The 18,922-nt window shown below is 45.0% G+C and overlaps 1 protein-coding gene across 2 annotated transcripts in view; it reads right to left on the bottom strand.

The window, feature by feature from the left end:
• The window catches only part of ino80 (INO80 complex ATPase subunit), a 115,500-nt gene that overhangs the window by 85,727 nt on the left and 10,851 nt on the right, over positions 1-18,922 (bottom strand). For both annotated transcript variants that reach the window (XM_064991686.1, XM_064991687.1), the window contains exons 11-18: positions 15,392-15,587; positions 15,135-15,202; positions 12,066-12,278; positions 11,840-11,920; positions 10,908-11,003; positions 8,832-9,034; positions 6,394-6,478; positions 2,996-3,113 (exon numbers count right to left, since the gene is read on the bottom strand). In XM_064991686.1, coding sequence (XP_064847758.1) covers positions 2,996-3,113; positions 6,394-6,478; positions 8,832-9,034; positions 10,908-11,003; positions 11,840-11,920; positions 12,066-12,278; positions 15,135-15,202; positions 15,392-15,587 — 1,060 coding nt within the window. The remainder of the gene's footprint in view (positions 1-2,995; positions 3,114-6,393; positions 6,479-8,831; positions 9,035-10,907; positions 11,004-11,839; positions 11,921-12,065; positions 12,279-15,134; positions 15,203-15,391; positions 15,588-18,922) is intronic.

Here is an 18,922-nt window from a genome sequence, read left to right as displayed (position 1 = left end):
AGGTGTAGAAGCACGGTGGCTAGGAAAAACTCCCTAGAAAAGCCAAAACCTAGGAAGAAACCTAGAGAGGAACCAGGCTATGTGGGGTGGCCAGTCCTCTTCTGGCTGTGCCGGGTAGAGATTATAACAGAACATGGCCAAGATGTTCAAATGTTCATAAATGACCAGCATGGTCGAATAATAATAAGGCAGAACAGTTGAAACTGGAGCAGCAGCACGGCCAGGTGGACTGGGGACAGCAAGGAGTCATCATGTCAAGTAGTCCTGGGGCATGGTCCTAGGGCCGCGGTTCAGTTGAAACTGGAGCAGCAGCACGGCCAGGTGGACTGGGGACAGCAAGGAGTCATCATGTCAGGTAGTCCTGGGGCATGGTCCTACTCAGGTCCTCCGAGAGAGAGAAGGAGAGAATTAGAGAACGCACACTTAGATTCACACAGGACACCGAATTGGACAGGAGAAGTACTCCAGATATAACAAACTGACCCCAGCCCCCGACCATAAACTACTGCAGCATAAATACTGAAGGCTGAGACAGGAGGGGTCAGGAGACAACCCGAGGACACCCCCGGACAGGGCCAAACAGGAAGGATATAACCCCACCCACTATGCCAAAGCACAGCCCCCACACCACTGGAGGGATATCTTCAACCACCAACTTACCATCCTGAGACAAAGCTGAGTATAGCCCGCAAAGATCTCCGCCACGGCACAACCCACGCCAACAGACAGGATGACCACATCAGTGAATCAACCCACTCAGGTGACGCACCCCCTCAGGGACGGCATGAGAGAGCCCCAGCAAGCCAGTGACTCAGCCCCTGTAATAGGGTTAGAGGCAGAGAATCCCAGTGGAAAGAGGGGAACCGGCCAGGCAGAGACAGCAAGGGTGGTTCTCCAGAGCCTTTCCGTTCACCTTCCCACTCCTGGGCCAGACTACCTCAATCATATGACCCACTGAAGAGATGAGTCTTCAGTAAAGACTTAAAGGTTGAGACCGAGTTTGCTCTCTGACATGGGTACAGACCGTTCCATAAAAATGGAGCTCTATAGGAGAAAGCCCTGCCTCCAGCTGTTTGCTTAGAAATTCAGGGACAATTAGGAGGCCTGCGTCTTGTGACCGTAGCGTACGTGTAGGTATGTACAGGACCAAATCAGAGAGATAGGTAGGAGCAAGCCCATGCAATGCTTTGTAGGTTAGCAGTAAAACCTTGAAATCAGCCCTTGCTTTGACAGGAAGCCAGTGTAGGGAGGCTAGCACTGGAGTAATATGATCAAATTTTTTGGTTCTAGTCAGGATTCTAGCAGCCGTATTTAGCACTAACTGAAGTTTATTTAGTGCTTTATCCGGGTAGTCTAACCTAGAAGTGACACAAGCATGGATTAATTTTTCTGCATCATTTTTGGACAGAAAGTTTCTGATTTTTGCAATGTTACGTAGATGGAAAAAAGCTGTCCTTGAAATGGTCTTGATATGTTCTTCAAAAGAGAGATCAGGGTCCAGAGTAACGCAGGTCCTTCACAGTTTTATTTGAGATGACTGTACAACCATTAAGATTAATTGTCAGATTCAACAGAAGATCTCTTTGTTTCTTGGGACCTAGAACAAGCATCTCTGTTTTATCCGAGTTTAAAAAGTAGAAAGTTTGCTGCCATCCACTTCCTTATGTCTGAAACACATGCTTCTAGCGAGGGCAATTTTGGGGCTTCACCATGTTTCATTGAAATGTACAGCTGTGTATCATCCGCATAGCAGTGAAAGTTAACATTATGTTTTCGAATAACATCCCCAAGAGGTAAAATATATAGTGAAAACAACAGCGGTCCTAAACGGAACCTTGAGGAACACCGACAGTTGATTTGTCAGAGGACAAACCATCCACAGAGACAAACTGATATCTTTCCGACAGATAAGATCTAAACCAGGCCAGAACTTGACCGTGTAGACCACCCAATCTCTCCAAAAGAATGTGGTGATCGATGGTATCAAAAGCAGCACTAAGGTCTAGGAGCACGAGGACAGATGCAGAGCACCGATGCCATTAAAATGTCATTTACCACCTTCACAAGTGCCGTCTCAGTGCTATGATGGGGTCTAAAACCAGACTGAAGCATTTCATATACATTGTTTGTCTTCAGGAAGGCAGTGAGTTGCTGAGCAACAGCCTTTTCTAAGATTTTTGAGAGGAATGGAAGATTCGATATAGGCCGATAGTTTTTTATATTTTCTGGGTCAAGGTTTGGCTTTTTCAAGAGAGGCTTTATTACTGCCACTTTTAGTGAGTTTGGTACACATCCGGTGGATAGAGAGCCGTTTATTATGTTCAACATAGGAGGGCCAAGCACAGGAAGCAGCTCTTTCAGTAGTTTAGTTGGAATAGGGTCAGCCGGTCTAAACAACAACACCACCACAGTCAGCCGGTCTAAACAACAACACCACCACAGTCAGCCGATCTAAACAACAACACCACCACAGTCAGCCGATCTAAACAACAACACCACAGTCAGCCGATCTAAACAACACCACCACCACAGTCAGCCGGTCTAAACAACAACAACAACACCACCACAGTCAGCCGATCTAAACAACACCACAGTCAGCCGGTCTAAACAACACCACCACCACCACAGTCAGCCGATCTAAACAACACCACCACAGTCAGCCGATCTAAACAACACCACCACAGTCAGCCGATCTAAACAACAACACCACCACCACAGTCAGCCGATCTAAACAACAACACCAACACCACAGTCAGCCGATCTAAACAACAACACCACCACAGTCAGCCGGTCTAAACAACACCACCACCACAGTCAGCCGGTCTAAACAACACCACCACAGTCAGCCGGTCTAAACAACAACAACAACAAATGTCAGCTACAAATCAATCACTTCATAAGAAACAGAAATGATGAGAGTACTTCTAAAGTAGATATTTAAAAATCAACAAGTCTGAAATGAAATCTCCGAAGAAAGTTTGTGTAGTGTACTCACTCTCGTCGATGGCAGACTTGTTCTCTGCATGGCTCTCGATGTCTTTAGAGAACCATTCATTAAACTCCTCGTGAGAGTCAAACAACGTAGGCATGATGAAATGGAGCAGGGCCCACAACTGAGACAGGAAATAATAACAGTCAGTACCAAACAGACAGAGAGAAATGCAAAGACAGAGACAGAAAGACAGAGAGAAAGAGATATTTGAATTGAGAGAGAGAAAGAGATATTTGAATTGAGAGAGAGAGAGAGAGAGAGATTTTTATTGTTTATTTCACTTTATATATTATATACCTTACTTGCTTTGGCAATGTTAACACATGTTTCCCATGCCAATAAAGCCCCTTGAATTGAATTGAATTGAATTGAGAGAGATTTGAATTGAGAGAGAGAGAGAGATTTGAATTGAGAGAGAGAGAGATTTGAATTGAGAGAGAGAGAGAGAGAGAGAGAGAGAGAGAGAGAGAGGATTTCAACATGAGGCCTATGCTGACTTTAAGACAGATGGCTGTGATTGGAGAAAACTGAGGAATGATGAGGTTACTCCACAATACGTAAATTACATAAGTGATACTAACGTTACTGAAAAGGAAGACTGTACAGAGTAAAAATATTTATAAAAATCATGCAAACCGTTATGTTTGGGGCAAATCCAACACAAAACATCACTGAGTACCACTCTTCATATTTTAAAGCATGGTGGTGGCTGCAATATGTTATGGGTATACTTGTCATCGGCAAGGACAAGCAAGTTTTTTTTGAGATAAAAAGAAACGGCATAGAGCTAAGAACAGGCAAAATCCTAGATGAAAACCTGGTTCAGTCTGCTTTTCCAACAGAGACTGGGAGATAAAACACAAAGCCAAATATACTCGGAGTTGCTTACCAAGATGACATTGAAATGTTCCCAAGTGACCTCGTTCAAGTTTTGACTTAAATCGTCTTGAAAATCTATAGCAAGACTTGAGAATGGCTGTCTAGCAACGATCAACACCCAACTTGACAGAGCTCGAAGATTTTTTAAAAGAATAACATGCAAATACTATAAAATCCAGGTGTGCAAAGCTGTTAGAGACTTACCCAGAAAGACACTCGGCTGAAATCACCGCCAAAGCAGATTCTAAGATGTATTGACTTTTTTGGGGTAAATATATATATATTTTTTTATAAATGTTTAATTCAGGTTGTAACACAGCAAAATGTGGAATAAGTCAAGGGGTATGAATACTTTCTGAAGGCCCAATACAGCACATACATACAGGCTGAGAGATATAGATAGGGAGAAAGAAGTCAAAAGAATTTAACAAAAAAAACTGCGCAAACTAGAATGCTATTTGGCCCTAAACAGAGAGTACACAGTGGCAGAATACCTGACCACTGTGACTGACCCAAAGTTATGGAAAGTTTTGACTATGTACAGACTCCGTGAGCATAGCCTTGCTATTGAGAAAGGCCGCCATATGGATACCTGGCTCTCAAGAGAACGCAAACCCAAGCTGAGGTGGAAACAGATGCTTGATCTGATCCATATACATACATACATACATACATACGTATGTATGTATGTATGTATGTATGTATGTATGTATGTATGTATGTATGTATGTATGTATGTATGTATGTATGTATGTATGTATGTATGTATGTATGTATGTATGTATGTATGTATGTATGTATGTACAGTATGTATGTATGTATGTATGTATGTATGTATGTATGTATGTATGTATGTATGTATGTATGTATGTATGTATGTATGTATGTATGTATATCAGTGTGTGTATGTATTTACGATGGTGTTTGTTCTTCACTGGTTGACCTTGTGGCAACAGGTCACAAATAATTCTAGCTTTTTCAAGCAGAAATTTGCTTCCTGCAACACAAACTCAAACATACACACAGTTGGGCAAAAAAGTATTTAGTCAGCCACCAACTGTGCAAGTTCTCCCACTTAAAAAGATGAGAGGCCTGTAATTTTCATCATAGGTACACTTCAACTATGGTGGAAAATAAGTATTATACCCATATAAGTTTGTTTATTTACCCCTTTGTAGTTTAACTATTTGCACATTGTTACCGTATATAGACTTATGACATTTTAAATGTCTATTCCTTCGGAACCTTTGCGAGTGTAATGTTTACTGTTGATATTTTATTGTTTATTATCTGTCTCACTTGCTTTGACAATGGAAACATACATTTCCCATGTCAATAAAGCTTTTTTGAATTGAACTGTGAGCGGGAGGGAGAATTGGAGAGCGATAGAGTATGAGGAGGGAGGGAGAGAGAGAGAGAGAGAGAGAGAGAGAGAGAGAGAGAGAGAGTCGATTCAATTTGGTATATTCTCAAATGTTGCCGTTTGTTTTCTCGTGTATATTATTTACTATGTATAATTGTTTTGGTTGATAAATATATGATTATTGTTGCTCAAACATATTGATAATTTATGTAATACTACATATATTGTACATTGATTTAGCAACAGTGGTAACCACCTATCCATGACATAAAGCATTTATTAAATAGAGAGAGACAGCCAGAGAGAGAGAGAGAGACAGCCAGAGAGAGAGAGAGAGACAGCCAGAGAGAGAGAGAGAGAGACAGCCAGAGAGAGAGAGAGACACAGCCAGAGAGAGAGAGACACAGCCAGAGAGAGAGAGACAGCCAGAGAGAGAGAGACAGCCAGAGAGAGAGAGAGACACAGCCAGAGAGAGAGAGAGAGACAGCCAGAGAGAGAGACAGACAGAGAGAGAGAGAGAGACAGCCAGAGAGAGAGAGAAAGACAGCCAGAGAGAGAGAGAGAGAGAGCCAGAGAGAGAGAGAGAGAGCCAGAGAGAGAGAGAGAGACAGCCAGAGAGAGAGAGACAGCCAGAGAGAGAGAGAGAGACAGCCAGAGAGAGAGAGAGACAGCCAGAGAGAGAGAGAGACAGCCAGAGAGAGAGAGAGACAGCCAGAGAGAGAGAGACAGCCAGAGAGAGAGAGACAGCCAGAGAGAGAGACAGCCAGAGAGAGAGAGACAGCCAGAGAGAGAGAGACAGCCAGAGAGAGAGAGAGACAGCCAGAGAGAGAGAGAGACAGCCAGAGAGAGAGAGAGACAGCCAGAGAGAGAGAGAGACAGCCAGAGAGAGAGAGAGACAGCCAGAGAGAGAGAGAGACAGCCAGAGAGAGAGACAGCCAGAGAGAGAGAGAGACAGCCAGAGAGAGAGAGAGACAGCCAGAGAGAGAGAGAGACAGCCAGAGAGAGAGAGAGACAGCCAGAGAGAGAGAGACAGCCAGAGAGAGAGAGACAGCCAGAGAGAGAGAGACAGCCAGAGAGAGAGAGAGAGACAGCCAGAGAAAGGAAAGAGAGCGACAAAGAGAGAGACAGAGAGACACAGACAGACAGAATGACCGCTCACCTCTGCCATAGTGTTCTGTATGGGCGTTCCAGTGAGCAACAGTCTGTTTCTACACTGAAACTGCAGCAAGATCTTCCAACGAACACTGTCAACACAGAGACACAATGCAAACTTAATGGTCTACATGACATATACATCATCATCGAATGCATTGGATGGGAAAAAAATAAAAAAAATAATAATTTGGGTCTCATTTGAGACAAGTGAAAGAGCAACTCTAGCTGCTACTGTTCACCACGTTGCTCACTTGACCCTCTGAACTGAGATGGATCGCTGCCGTCTTAAGGGCTATTTTCTGTTTTTATATATATATATATTCCATCATTTCCTATGACCGAAAGCCGCACCGGAACATCAGAACAGTGATCACTAACCTTGTTTTTGGATGAAGAATTGTATTTCCGAAACGACAGCTCACCTCGGAGCAGGCCTTTATCCCCGGGATAGAAAGGGAGAGACGAGCAAATAAACTGCCTCTACCATCCATTCTATTGGCGAACGTACAGTCACTGGAGAACAAACAGGACGAGCTCCGTTCGAGACCGTCCTATCAACGGGACCTGAAGAACTTTAATATCCTATGTGTTTCTCGGAGTCATGGCTGAACAAGGACAACTAGCTGTTTTTTTCTATATCGTCAAGACCGAATGGTAGCTTTTGGTAAGGTTAAGTAGGGAGGTGTGTCTCTTTGTGAACAACAGCTGGAGCGCAAATCGCAAGACAAAATAGTTGATTATGGACTACAGGAAACGGAGGGCACGTCCACGGGAACGAAAAACTTAAAAGTTTGTTGGTGTCCACATCACTAAGGAATTATCATGGTCTACACACACCAACACAGTCGTGACGAAGGCACGACAAAACCTCTTTCCCCTCGGGAGGCTGAAAAGACTCGACACGGGCCTGCAAATCTTCATAAAGTTCTACAGCTGCACCATCGAGAGCATCTTGACTGGCTGCATCACCGTTTGCTATGACCACTGCTTGGCATCCAAACACAAGGTGCTACAGAGGATAATACATAAAACCCAGTGTAACACCGGGGCCGAGCTCCTTGCCAGGATCTCTATACCAGGCGGTGTCAGAGGAAGGTCCTAAAAATGTTAATTTAAGACTCCTCATAGACTGTTCTCTCTGCTACCGCACAGCAAGTCTGGAACCAACAGGACACTGAACAGCTTCTAACCCAAAGCCATAAACACTACTAGTTAACCAATAGCTACCCAGACTGTCTGCATAGTTTGTAGGCTGCTGCCACTGTTTATTATCTATCCTGCTGCCTTGTCAATTTACCCCTACATATAAGTGCACATTGACTCGGTACTGGTACTCCTGCACATTGACTCAGTACTGGTACCCGGTGTATATAGCCAAGTTATCATTGACTCTGTACTGGTACCCCGTGTATATAGCCAAGTTATCATTGACTCAGTACTGGAACCCTGTGTATATAGTTATCATTGACTCAGTACTGGTACCCCGTGTATATAGTTATCATGGACTCAGTACTGGTACCCAGTGTATATAGCCAAGTTATCATTGACTCAGTACTGGTACCCCATGTATATAGCCAAGTTATCATGGACTCAGTACTGGTACCCTGTGTATATAGCCAAGTTATCATTGACTCAGTACTGGTACCCCATGTATATAGCCAAGTTATCATGGACTCAGTACTGGTACCCCATGTATATAGCCAAGTTATCATTGACTCAGTACTGTACCCTGTGTATATAGTTATCATTGACTCAGTACTGGTACCCCGTGTATATAGCCAAGTTATCATTGACTCAGTACTGGTACCCCGTGTATATAGCCAAGTTATCATTGACTCAGTACTGGTGCCCCGTGTATATAGTTATCATTGACTCAGTACTGGTGCCCCGTGTATATAGTTATCATTGACTCAGTACTGGTACCCCGTGTATATAGTTATCATTGACTCAGTACTGGTACCCCGTGTATATAGTTATCATTGACTCAGTACTGGTACCCTGTGTATATAGTTATCATTGACTCGGTACTGGTACCCCGTGTATATAGTTATCATTGACTCAGTACTGGTACCCCGTGTATATAGCCAAGTTATCATTGACTCAGTACTGGTACCCCGTGTATATAGCCAAGTTATCATTGACTCGGTACTGGTACCCCGTGTATATAGTTATCATTGACTCGGTACTGGTAACCCTGTGTATATAGTTATCATTGACTCAGTACTGGTACCCCTGCACATTGACTCAGTACTGTACCCTGTGTATATAGCCAAGTTAATGTTACTCATTGTATATTTATTCCTTGTGTTATTATTTCTCTCATTGTTTCTCTCTGCATTGTTGGGGAGTCACCTTTTCACCTGTTGTTTACCAAGCACTCGATAAAACAATTGTCCAGTGACTGACGAGTTGATGATTCCTGGTCTAGGGGTCAGGGTTTACCTGGTGCTGCTCTTTAGGGCCTGGGCTTCATCTAGAACCATGTACTGCCACTTGACCCTCTGGAAGTACTTGACATCCTGAACAACCAGCTGGTAACTGGTGATCACCACGTGGAACGGAGCATTCTGGGTGTACAGGGTTTTCTGGCTCCAGAACTTCCTGATCACTTTGCGGTCGTGAGGGTTCCCCCAGTACGGCAGAACCTGAGGGACAAACGGCACAAAGGGTTAATAAATGAATATAATATGTGAATCTGCTCAAGTTTATTTTCTCAAGGGAGGTCTAGTAATCATTGAGTCAGATCTAAAAAGAAGTTTAGATACTTAGTCTGTGTAGAACTTCTAGTTTCTAATATAATATAGTTATTTTATCACAACAGAAAGTAAAAAAAATTTAACCTTCTGACTTTTTCCCAGTAGAAAGGAACACTTAAGTCACTTTCTTTAAAAAAAAAAAGTCATTGTTTTAAGTGAGAAAACATTTCAACTCTTGACTCCATGGATTGTTGATATGAGACGTTAGGTTAAACTATGTGACGGGACCATAATGAATCCCTCAACACAAATGCTGGCTGAGGCTCCATTGTGTGTGTGTGTCGTCCATTGTTGCCGGGTCAGTTTCTCCGCCTGTCTCGTTCCTCGGGAACTGATACTTATCAGATGCTTGTTAACGCCTCATCGCCATGGTGAAACAGTTGATTTACTGTCTTCTGAAAAACGTCCAACAATGATGGTTTTGCAGCAAAAGTCGGTGTATATGGAGGAGGGTGTGTGTGTGTGTGTGTGTGTGTGTGTGTGTGTGTGTGTGTGTGTGTGTGTGTGTGTGTGTGTGTGTGTGTGTGTGTGTGTGTGTGTGTGTGTGTGTTGTGAAATACCATGCCTCTGATTCATAGTTACCATAAGTCATATAATACTATGCTGCCCCCTAAAGGACAATCGGAATAAGGCACCTAAGCAACCACTGGTTCTCACACCTTCAGACCTACAGACTATACAGGGTGTTTCTAGGGAGTTTTTCCTAGCCACCGTGCTTCTACACCTGCATTGCTTGCTGTTTGGGGTTTTAGGCTGGGTTTCTGTACAGCACTTTGAGATATCAGCTGATGTACGAAGGGCAATATAAATACATTTGATTTGATTTGTGATGCATTTTCTCCTCACACAACAATAGAGCATATACAGTCAATATATACAGTCAATTAAGACAGAGGCAGAACCAATAGGCTGAAAAGTTTAACGAAAGGAGAGAGCTGGAGAGAACAGCTGACGGACAGAACAGCTGATGGACAGAACAGCTGATGGACAGAACAGCTGATGGACAGAACAGCTGATGGACCGAACAGCTGACGGACCGAACAGCTGACGGACCGAACAGCTGACGGACAGAACAGCTGATGGACAGAACAGCTGACGGACAGAACAGCTGACGGACAGAACAGCTGACGGACCGAACAGCTGACGGACCGAACAGCTGACGGACAGAACAGCTAATGGAACAGCTGGTGGAACAGAACAGCTGATGGAACAGCTGATGGAACAGCTGATGGAACAGCTGATGGAACAGAAAAGCTGATGGAACAGCTGATGGACAGAACAGCTGATGGACAGAACAGCTGACGGACAGAACAGCTGACGGACCGAACAGCTGACGGACCGAACAGCTGACGGACCGAACAGCTGACGGACAGAACAGCTGACGGACAGAACAGCTGACGGACCGAACAGCTGACGGACCGAACAGCTGACGGACCGAACAGCTGACGGACAGAACAGCTAATGGAACAGCTGGTGGAACAGAACAGCTGATGGAACAGCTGATGGAACAGAAAAGCTGATGGAACAGCTGATGGACAGAACAGCTGATGGACAGAACAGCTGATGGAACAGCTGATGGACAGAACAGCTGATGGAACAGCTGACGGACCGAACAGCTGACGGACAGAACAGCTAATGGAACAGCTGATGGAACAGAACAGCTGATGGAACAGCTGATGGAACAGAACAGCTGATGGACAGAACAGCTGACGGACCGAACAGCTGACGGTGTCAGAGCAACAGTAGGATCCTGATGTCTCACCTTGAATTTGGGGACAAAGCGTGTAAACTCCTGGTGCCAGTTATTCAGTGTGGAGGCTGGAGAGATGATGAGGAACGGACCCCAGATGTTGTCCCGCTGCAGAAGACAGGACAGAGACACACAGTCAGTCAGTCATCACGACAGGTATGTATGCTTGTGGACGTGTTTAACTATTCTTGTGGGGACCAGAAGTACCCAAAACAACAGTAAACTAACAAACATTCGACAAACTGGGGACATTTTGTTAGTCCCCACGAGGTCAAATTCAATTTCTAGGGGCTTAGGTTCAGGAGCTAGGGTTGGGTTTAGGAGCTAGGGTTAGGAGCTAGGGTTAGGAGACAGGGTTAAGAGCTAAGGTTAGGTTAAGAGCTAAGGTTAGGTTAAGAGCTAAGGTTAGGTTAAGAGCTGAGGTTAGGTTAAGAGCTACGGTTAGGTTAAGGTTTAGTAGCTAGGGTTAGGTTAAGGATAGTGTGATGGTAAGAGTATGGGTTAGGGAATGGGACTGAATTGTGTCCCCCCAAAAGTTCAGCTGTACAGACAGTGTGTGTGTGTGTGTGTGTGTGTGTGTGTGTGTGTGTGTGTGTGTGTGTGTGTGTGTGTGTGTGTGTGTGTGAAAAACAGGAAACACTAAGCTGTGAAACATGTCTTCCTGTGGGACATGGTGTTCTAGAGAGAGGGCTTCAAATCCCCAAAACACAATTGCCATTTCCCCTCCTTGTCACTTAAAACACCTTGGGGTTCATGGATACAGCTGGACTGTTCCCATTCACATGATTCATCAACAATCGCCCCCCGTAATAAAAAAACTACAATAATAAAACACATTTTTTGACTTTGACAATTAAACTTTACAACTTCTGCATGCCAAGTACAAAGGTTTGGAAGAGACCAGGTAAACTAAAACAAGTATTTGACTCAGGTGTGCTGCTTACCTCAGCCAGGTGACCCAGCAGAGCGATGCTCTGAACAGTCTTCCCCAGGCCCATCTCATCTGCTAGGATACCATTGATACCCTACAGAGAGGGAGACAGGACGGGATGTGACAGTACTGGGACCATAACAGGTGTGTGATACGGGGGGGTAGGGGGTAGGGGGGTGGGAGGGAGCAGCACAGACCAGCAATCAATGAAAAGTTGATCTTTTGAAGCTTGCGTTTACCTGTTCGTAGAGGTTAGCCAGCCAGTTCATGCCTTTCAACTGGTATCCCTTCAATTTCCCGTTGAAGATGGTTGGCTGGGGGATGTCCTCTCCGGCCTGGATAGAAGGGTTAGACAGGCTGTAGCTCTCCCCGAACCCTGACCCCGACCCCCCACTGGCCTGGTGCAGGGAAGCACAGCGACTGTCCTTAGCCTCCTCGTCAAAGAGACGTGTCTAAAGGGAGGGGGAGGAAAAGTGGACTGTCTTATTTTGAGAACGATGGGAATCGAATCATTGTTCCATGTTGAGTCTACATGTCTCTCTGGGTGTTGGAGGTATTGGTATTGGTGCTGGAGGTATTTCTGGAGGTATTTCTGGAGGTATATCTGGAGGGGAGGTATATCTGGAGGTAAATCTGGAGGTATATCTGGAGGTATGGTATATCTGGAGGTATGGTATATCTGGAGGTATGGTATATCTGGAGGTAAATCTGGAGGTATATCTGGAGGTATGGTATATCTGGAGGTATATCTGGAGGTATATCTGGAGGTATTTCTGTAGGTATGGTATATCTGGAGGTATATCTGGAGGTATATCTGGAGGTATATCTGGAGGTATATCTGGAGGTATATCTGGAGGTATGGTATATCTGGAGGTAAATCTGGAGGTATATCTGGAGGTATATCTGGAGGTATATCTGGAGGTATATCTGGAGGTATATCTGGAGGTATATCTGGAGGTATATCTGGAGGTAAATCTGGAGGTATGGTATATCTGGAGGTATATCTGGAGGTATATCTGGAGGTATGGTATATCTGGAGGTAAATCTGGAGGTATGGTATATCTGGAGGTATATCTGGAGGTATATCTGGAGGTATATCTGGAGGTATGGTATATCACGAGGTATATCTGGAGGTAAATCTGGAGGTATATCTGGAGGTATATCTGGAGGTATATCTGGAGGTAAATCTGGAGGTATGGTATATCTGGAGGTATATCTGGAGGTATATCTGGAGGTATGATATATCTGGAGGTATATCTGGAGGTATATCTGGAGGTGAGGTATATCTGGAGGTATATCTGGAGGTATGGTATATCTGGAGGTATATCTGGAGGTATATCTGGAGGTATATCTGGAGGTATATCTGGAGGTATATCTGGAGGTAAATCTGGAGGTATGGTATATCTGGAGGTATATCTGGAGGTATGGTAAATCTGGAGGTATATCTGGAGGTATGGTATATCTGGAGGTAAATCTGGAGGTATGGTATATCTGGAGGTATGGTATATCTGGAGGTATATCTGGAGGTATGGTATATCTGGAGGTATATCTGGAGGTATATCTGGAGGTATATCTGGAGGTATATCTGGAGGTATGGTATATCTGGAGGTATATCTGGAGGTATGGTATATCTGGAGGTATGGTATATCTGGAGGTATATCTGGAGGTATGGTATATCTGGAGGTATATCTGGAGGTATATCTGGAGGTATGGTAAATCTGGAGGTATATCTGGAGGTATGGTATATCTGGAGGTATATCTGGAGGTATGGTATATCTGGAGGTATATCTGGAGGTATGGTATATCTGGAGGTATATCTGGAGGTATATCTGGAGGTATATCTGGAGGTAAATCTGGAGGTATATCTGGAGGTATGGTATATCTGGAGGTATATCTGGAGGTATGGTATATCTGGAGGTAAATCTGGAGGTATATCTGGAGGTAAATCTGGAGGTATGGTAAATCTGGAGGTATATCTGGAGGTATGGTATATCTGGAGGTATGGTATATCTGGAGGTATGGTATATCTGGAGGTATATCTGGAGGTATATCTGGAGGTATATCTGGAGGTATATCTGGAGGTATATCTGGAGGTATATCTGGAGGTAAATCTGGAGGTATATCTGGAGGTATGGTATATCTGGAGGTAAATCTGGAGGTATGGTATATCTGGAGGTATATCTGGAGGTATGGTAAATCTGGAGGTATATCTGGAGGTATGGTATATCTGGAGGGGAGGTATATCTGGAGGTAAATCTGGAGGTATGGTATATCTGGAGGTATGGTATATCTGGAGGTATATCTGGAGGTATGGTATATCTGGAGGTATATCTGGAGGTATGGTATATCTGGAGGTATGGTATATCTGGAGGTATGGTATATCTGGAGGTATATCTGGAGGTAAATCTGGAGGTATATCTGGAGGTATGGTATATGTGGAGGTATTTCTGTAGGTATATCTGGAGGTATATCTGGAGGTATGGTAAATCTGGAGGTATTTCTGGAGGTATTTCTGGAGGTATGGTATATCTGGAGGTATTTCTGTAGGTATGGTATATCTGGAGGTATGGTATATCTGGAGGTATTTCTGGAGGTATGGTATATCTGGAGGTATATCTGGAGGTATGGTATATCTGGAGGTATTTCTGTAGGTATGGTATATCTGGAGGTATGGTAAATCTGGAGGTATATCTGGAGGTATGGTATATCTGGAGGTATATCTGGAGGTATGGTATATCTGGAGGTATTTCTGTAGGTATGGTATATCTGGAGGTATGGTATATCTGGAGGTATTTCTGGAGGTATGGTATATCTGGAGGTATGGTAAATCTGGAAGTATTTCTGGAGGTATGGTATATCTGGAGGTATATCTGGAGGTATATCTGGAGGTATGGTATATCTGGAGGTATATCTGGAGGTATGGTAAATCTGGAAGTATTTCTGGAGGTATGGTATATCTGGAGGTATATCTGGAGGTATATCTGGAGGTATGGTATATCTGGAGGTATATCTGGAGGTATATCTGGAGGTATATCTGGAGGTATGGTATATCTGGAGGTATATCTGGAGGTAAATCTGGAGGTATATCTGGAGGTATGGTATATCTGGAGGTATATCTGGAGGTATGGTAAATCTGGAAGTATTTCTGGAGGTATGGTATATCTGGAGGTATATCTGGAGGTATGGTAAATCTGGAAGTATTTCTGGAGGTATGGTATATCTGGAGGTATATCTGGAGGTAAATCTGGAGGTGAGGTATATCTGGAGGTAAATCTGGAGGTATATCTGGAGGTATTTCTGGTACTTACTCTGGCCTGGTGTATCTCGTAGGCTTCTTTAGCTTTCCTTAAGGCCTGAGACTTGTAGTATTCACTATCTGAGACAAACAACAATTCAACACTGTTACAACTGCACAAAAAATGGTAATGTTCCTCTCTTCATAATCAAGTGCAAAAAGAAAGAAAGGAGGAAACGCTTGAGATCCAATCAATAATCAATCACGATTGGATTTGGCGATTGAGATTTAAAATGAAGTAACCGGAATATGTATAGTAACATCCATTACCATAGTCCTCCTGTCCAACGTTGACCGCCAGCCCTCCCCCGATGGTCATCTGCCTGTGAGAGTTGGTGTCGTCCAGCTTGTTGAGAATGTCCTCCTCTCCCCCATCCTCCTCCCCAGGACCCTTGCCCCCCATGAAGTGGGCGTACAGCTCTGTCTGGGTGATCAGGAAGTTCAGCTTACGCTGCTGACGCTTCGCCTAGGAGAGAGAGACAGGTAAAGAGAGAGAGAGAGAGAGAGGTAGAGAGAGAGAGAGGTAGAGAGAGAGAGAGAGGTAGAGAGAGAGAGGTAGAGAGAGAGAGAGAGAGACAGGTAGAGAGAGAGAGAGAGAGAGAGACAGACAGGTAGAGAGAGAGAGAGAGAGGTAGAGAGAGAGAGAGAGAGGTAGAGAGAGAGAGAGAGAGACACAGGTAGGTAGAGAGAGGTAGGTAGAGAGAGAGAGAGGTAGAGAGAGAGAGACAGGTAGAGAGAGAGAGAGACAGGTAGAGAGAGAGAGCGAGACAAGGTAGAGAGAGAGAGCGAGACAAGGTAGAGAGAGAGACAGGTAGAGAGAGAGAGGTAGAGCGAGACAGGTAGAGAGAGAGACAGGTAGAGACAGGTAGAGAGACAGGAAGAGATAGAGACATGTAGAGAGAGAGAGACAGGTAGAGAGAGAGAGGTAGAGAGAGAGAGAGACAGGTAGAGAGAGAGAGAGACAGGTAGAGAGAGAGAGAGACAGGTAGAGAGAGAGAGAGACAGGTAGAGAGAGAGAGAGAGAGAGAGAGAGAGACAGGTAGAGAGAGAGAGAGACAGGTAGAGAGAGAGTGACAGGTAGAGAGAGAGATCGAGACAGGTAGAGAGAGAGACAGGGAGAGAGGTAGAGAGAGAGACAGGGAGAGAGAGACAGGTAGAGAGAGAGAGAGAGACAGGTAGAGAGAGAGACAGGTAGAGAGAGACAGGTAGAGAGAGAGAGACAGGTAGAGAGAGAGACAGGTAGAGAGAGAGAGACAGGTAGAGAGAGAGAGACAGGTAGAGAGAGAGAGACAGGTAGAGAGAGAGAGACAGGTAGAGAGAGAGAGCGTTAAATCCTTGACAGAGTTTCAGCATTCGTTTTGATCTGTTTATAATCTGAATTCATTTTAGGGAGATCCCTTGACGTTTGTTTACGTGGTGGAGGGGCGACCAACCCTACTGGAGAGCTTCTGGATGTGCAAGCTTTTACTCCAACTTTACTGTAACACACTGGATTCAGCGAACCAAGTGACAAGTAGAATCAGGCGTGTGACATCAGAGCACTATACGGCAGGAAGGTAACTCATCATGTTTCTGATGGTACAGCAGTGTGTGATCCCCAGTCTCACCTCTCATCATGTTTCTGATGGTACAGCAGTGTGTGATCCCCAGTCTCACCTCTCACCTCTCCTCATGTTTCTGATGGTACAGCAGTGTGTGATCCCCAGTCTCACCTCTCTCACCTCTCATCATGTTTCTGACGGTACAGCAGTGTGTGATCCTCAGTCTCACCTCTCTCATCTCCTCCTCATGTTTCTGATGGTTCAGCAGTGTGTGATCCCCAGTCTCACCTCTCACCTCTCCTCATCATGTTTCTGATGGTACAGCAGTGTGTGATCCCCAGTCTCACCTCTCACCTCTCCTCATGTTTCTGATGGTACAGCAGTGTGTGATCCCCAGTCTCACCTCTCTCACCTCTCATCATGTTTCTGACGGTACAGCAGTGTGTGATCCCCAGTCTCACCTCTCACCTCTCTCATCTCCTCCTCATGTATCTGATGGTACAGCAGTGTGTGATCCCCAGTCTCACCTCTCACCTCTCCTCATGTTTCTGATGGTACAGCAGTGTGTGATCCCCAGTCTCACCTCTCACCTCTCCTCATGTTTCTGATGGTACAGCAGTGTGTGATCCCCAGTCTCACCTCTCATCATGTTTCTGATGGTACAGCAGTGTGTGATCCTCAGTCTCACCTCTCATCATGTTTCTGATGGTACAGCAGTGTGTGATCCCCAGTCTCACCTCTCTCATCATGTTTCTGACGGTTCAGCAGTGTGTGATGCCCAGTCTCACCTCTCTCACCTCTCTCATCATGTTTCTGATGGTACAGCAGTGTGTGATCCTCAGTCTCACCTCTCACCTCTCCTCATCATGTTTCTGATGGTACAGCAGTGTGTGATCCCCAGTCTCACCTCTCTCAGCTCCTCATCATGTTTCTGATGGTACAGCAGTGTGTGATCCCCAGTCTCACCTCTCACCTCTCTCATCATGTTTCTGATGGTACAGCAGTGTGTGATCCCCAGTCTCACCTCTCTCAGCTCCTCATCATGTTTCTGATGGTACAGCAGTGTGTGATCCCCAGTCTCACCTCTCTCATCATGTTTCTGATGGTACAGCAGTGTGTGATCCCCAGTCTCACCTCTCTCATCATGTTTCTGATGGTACAGCAGTGTGTGATCCTCAGTCTCACCTCTCATCATGTTTCTGATGGTACAGCAGTGTGTGATCCCCAGTCTCACCTCTCTCATCATGTTTCTGATGGTACAGCAGTGTGTGATCCCCAGTCTCACCTCTCTCATCTCCTCGTCATGTTTCTGATGGTACAGCAGTGTGTGATCCCCAGTCTCACCTCTCTCATCTCCTCATCATGTTTCTGATGGTACAGCAGTGTGTGATCCCCAGTCTCACCTCTCTCAGCTCCTCATCATGTTTCTGATGGTACAGCAGTGTGTGATCCCCAGTCTCACCTCTCTCATCTCCTCGTCATGTTTCTGATGGTACAGCAGTGTATGATCCTCAGTCTCACCTCTCTCATCATGTTTCTGATGGTTCAGCAGTGTGTGATCCCCAGTCTCACCTCTCTCACCTCTCATCATGTTTCTGATGGTACAGCAGTGTGTGATCCCCAGTCTCACCTCTCATCATGTTTCTGATGGTTCAGCAGTGTGTGATCCTCAGTCTCACCTCTCATCATGTTTCTGATGGTACAGCAGTGTGTGATCCCCAGTCTCACCTCTCACCTCTCATCATGTTTCTGATGGTACAGCAGTGTGTGATCCCCAGTCTCATCTCCTCATCATGTTTCTGATGGTACAGCAGTGTGTGATCCCCAGTCTCACCTCTCACCTCTCATCATGTTTCTGATGGTACAGCAGTGTGTGATCCCCAGTCTCACCTCTCATCATGTTTCTGATGGTACAGCAGTGTGTGATCCTCAGTCTCACCTCTCTCACCTCTCATCATGTTTCTGATGGTACAGCAGTGTGTGATCCTCAGTCTCACCTCTCTCATCTCTCATCATGTTTCTGATGGTACAGCAGTGTGTGATCCTCAGTCTCACCTCTCTCATCTCCTCGTCATGTTTCTGATGGTACAGCAGTGTGTGATCCCCAGTCTCACCTCTCTCACCTCTCATCATGTTTCTGATGGTACAGCAGTGTGTGATCCTCAGTCTCACCTCTCTCATCTCCTCGTCATGTTTCTGATGGTACAGCAGTGTGTGATCCCCAGTCTCACCTCTCTCAGCTCCTCATCATGTTTCTGAT

Source organism: Oncorhynchus masou, chromosome 16 (assembly GCF_036934945.1).
Source record: "Oncorhynchus masou masou isolate Uvic2021 chromosome 16, UVic_Omas_1.1, whole genome shotgun sequence".
In the NCBI taxonomy this organism is placed as follows: domain Eukaryota; kingdom Metazoa; phylum Chordata; class Actinopteri; order Salmoniformes; family Salmonidae; genus Oncorhynchus; species Oncorhynchus masou.
The sequence above is the reverse complement of the archived record's forward strand: the minus strand, read 5'-3'. Positions and strand labels throughout refer to the sequence as shown.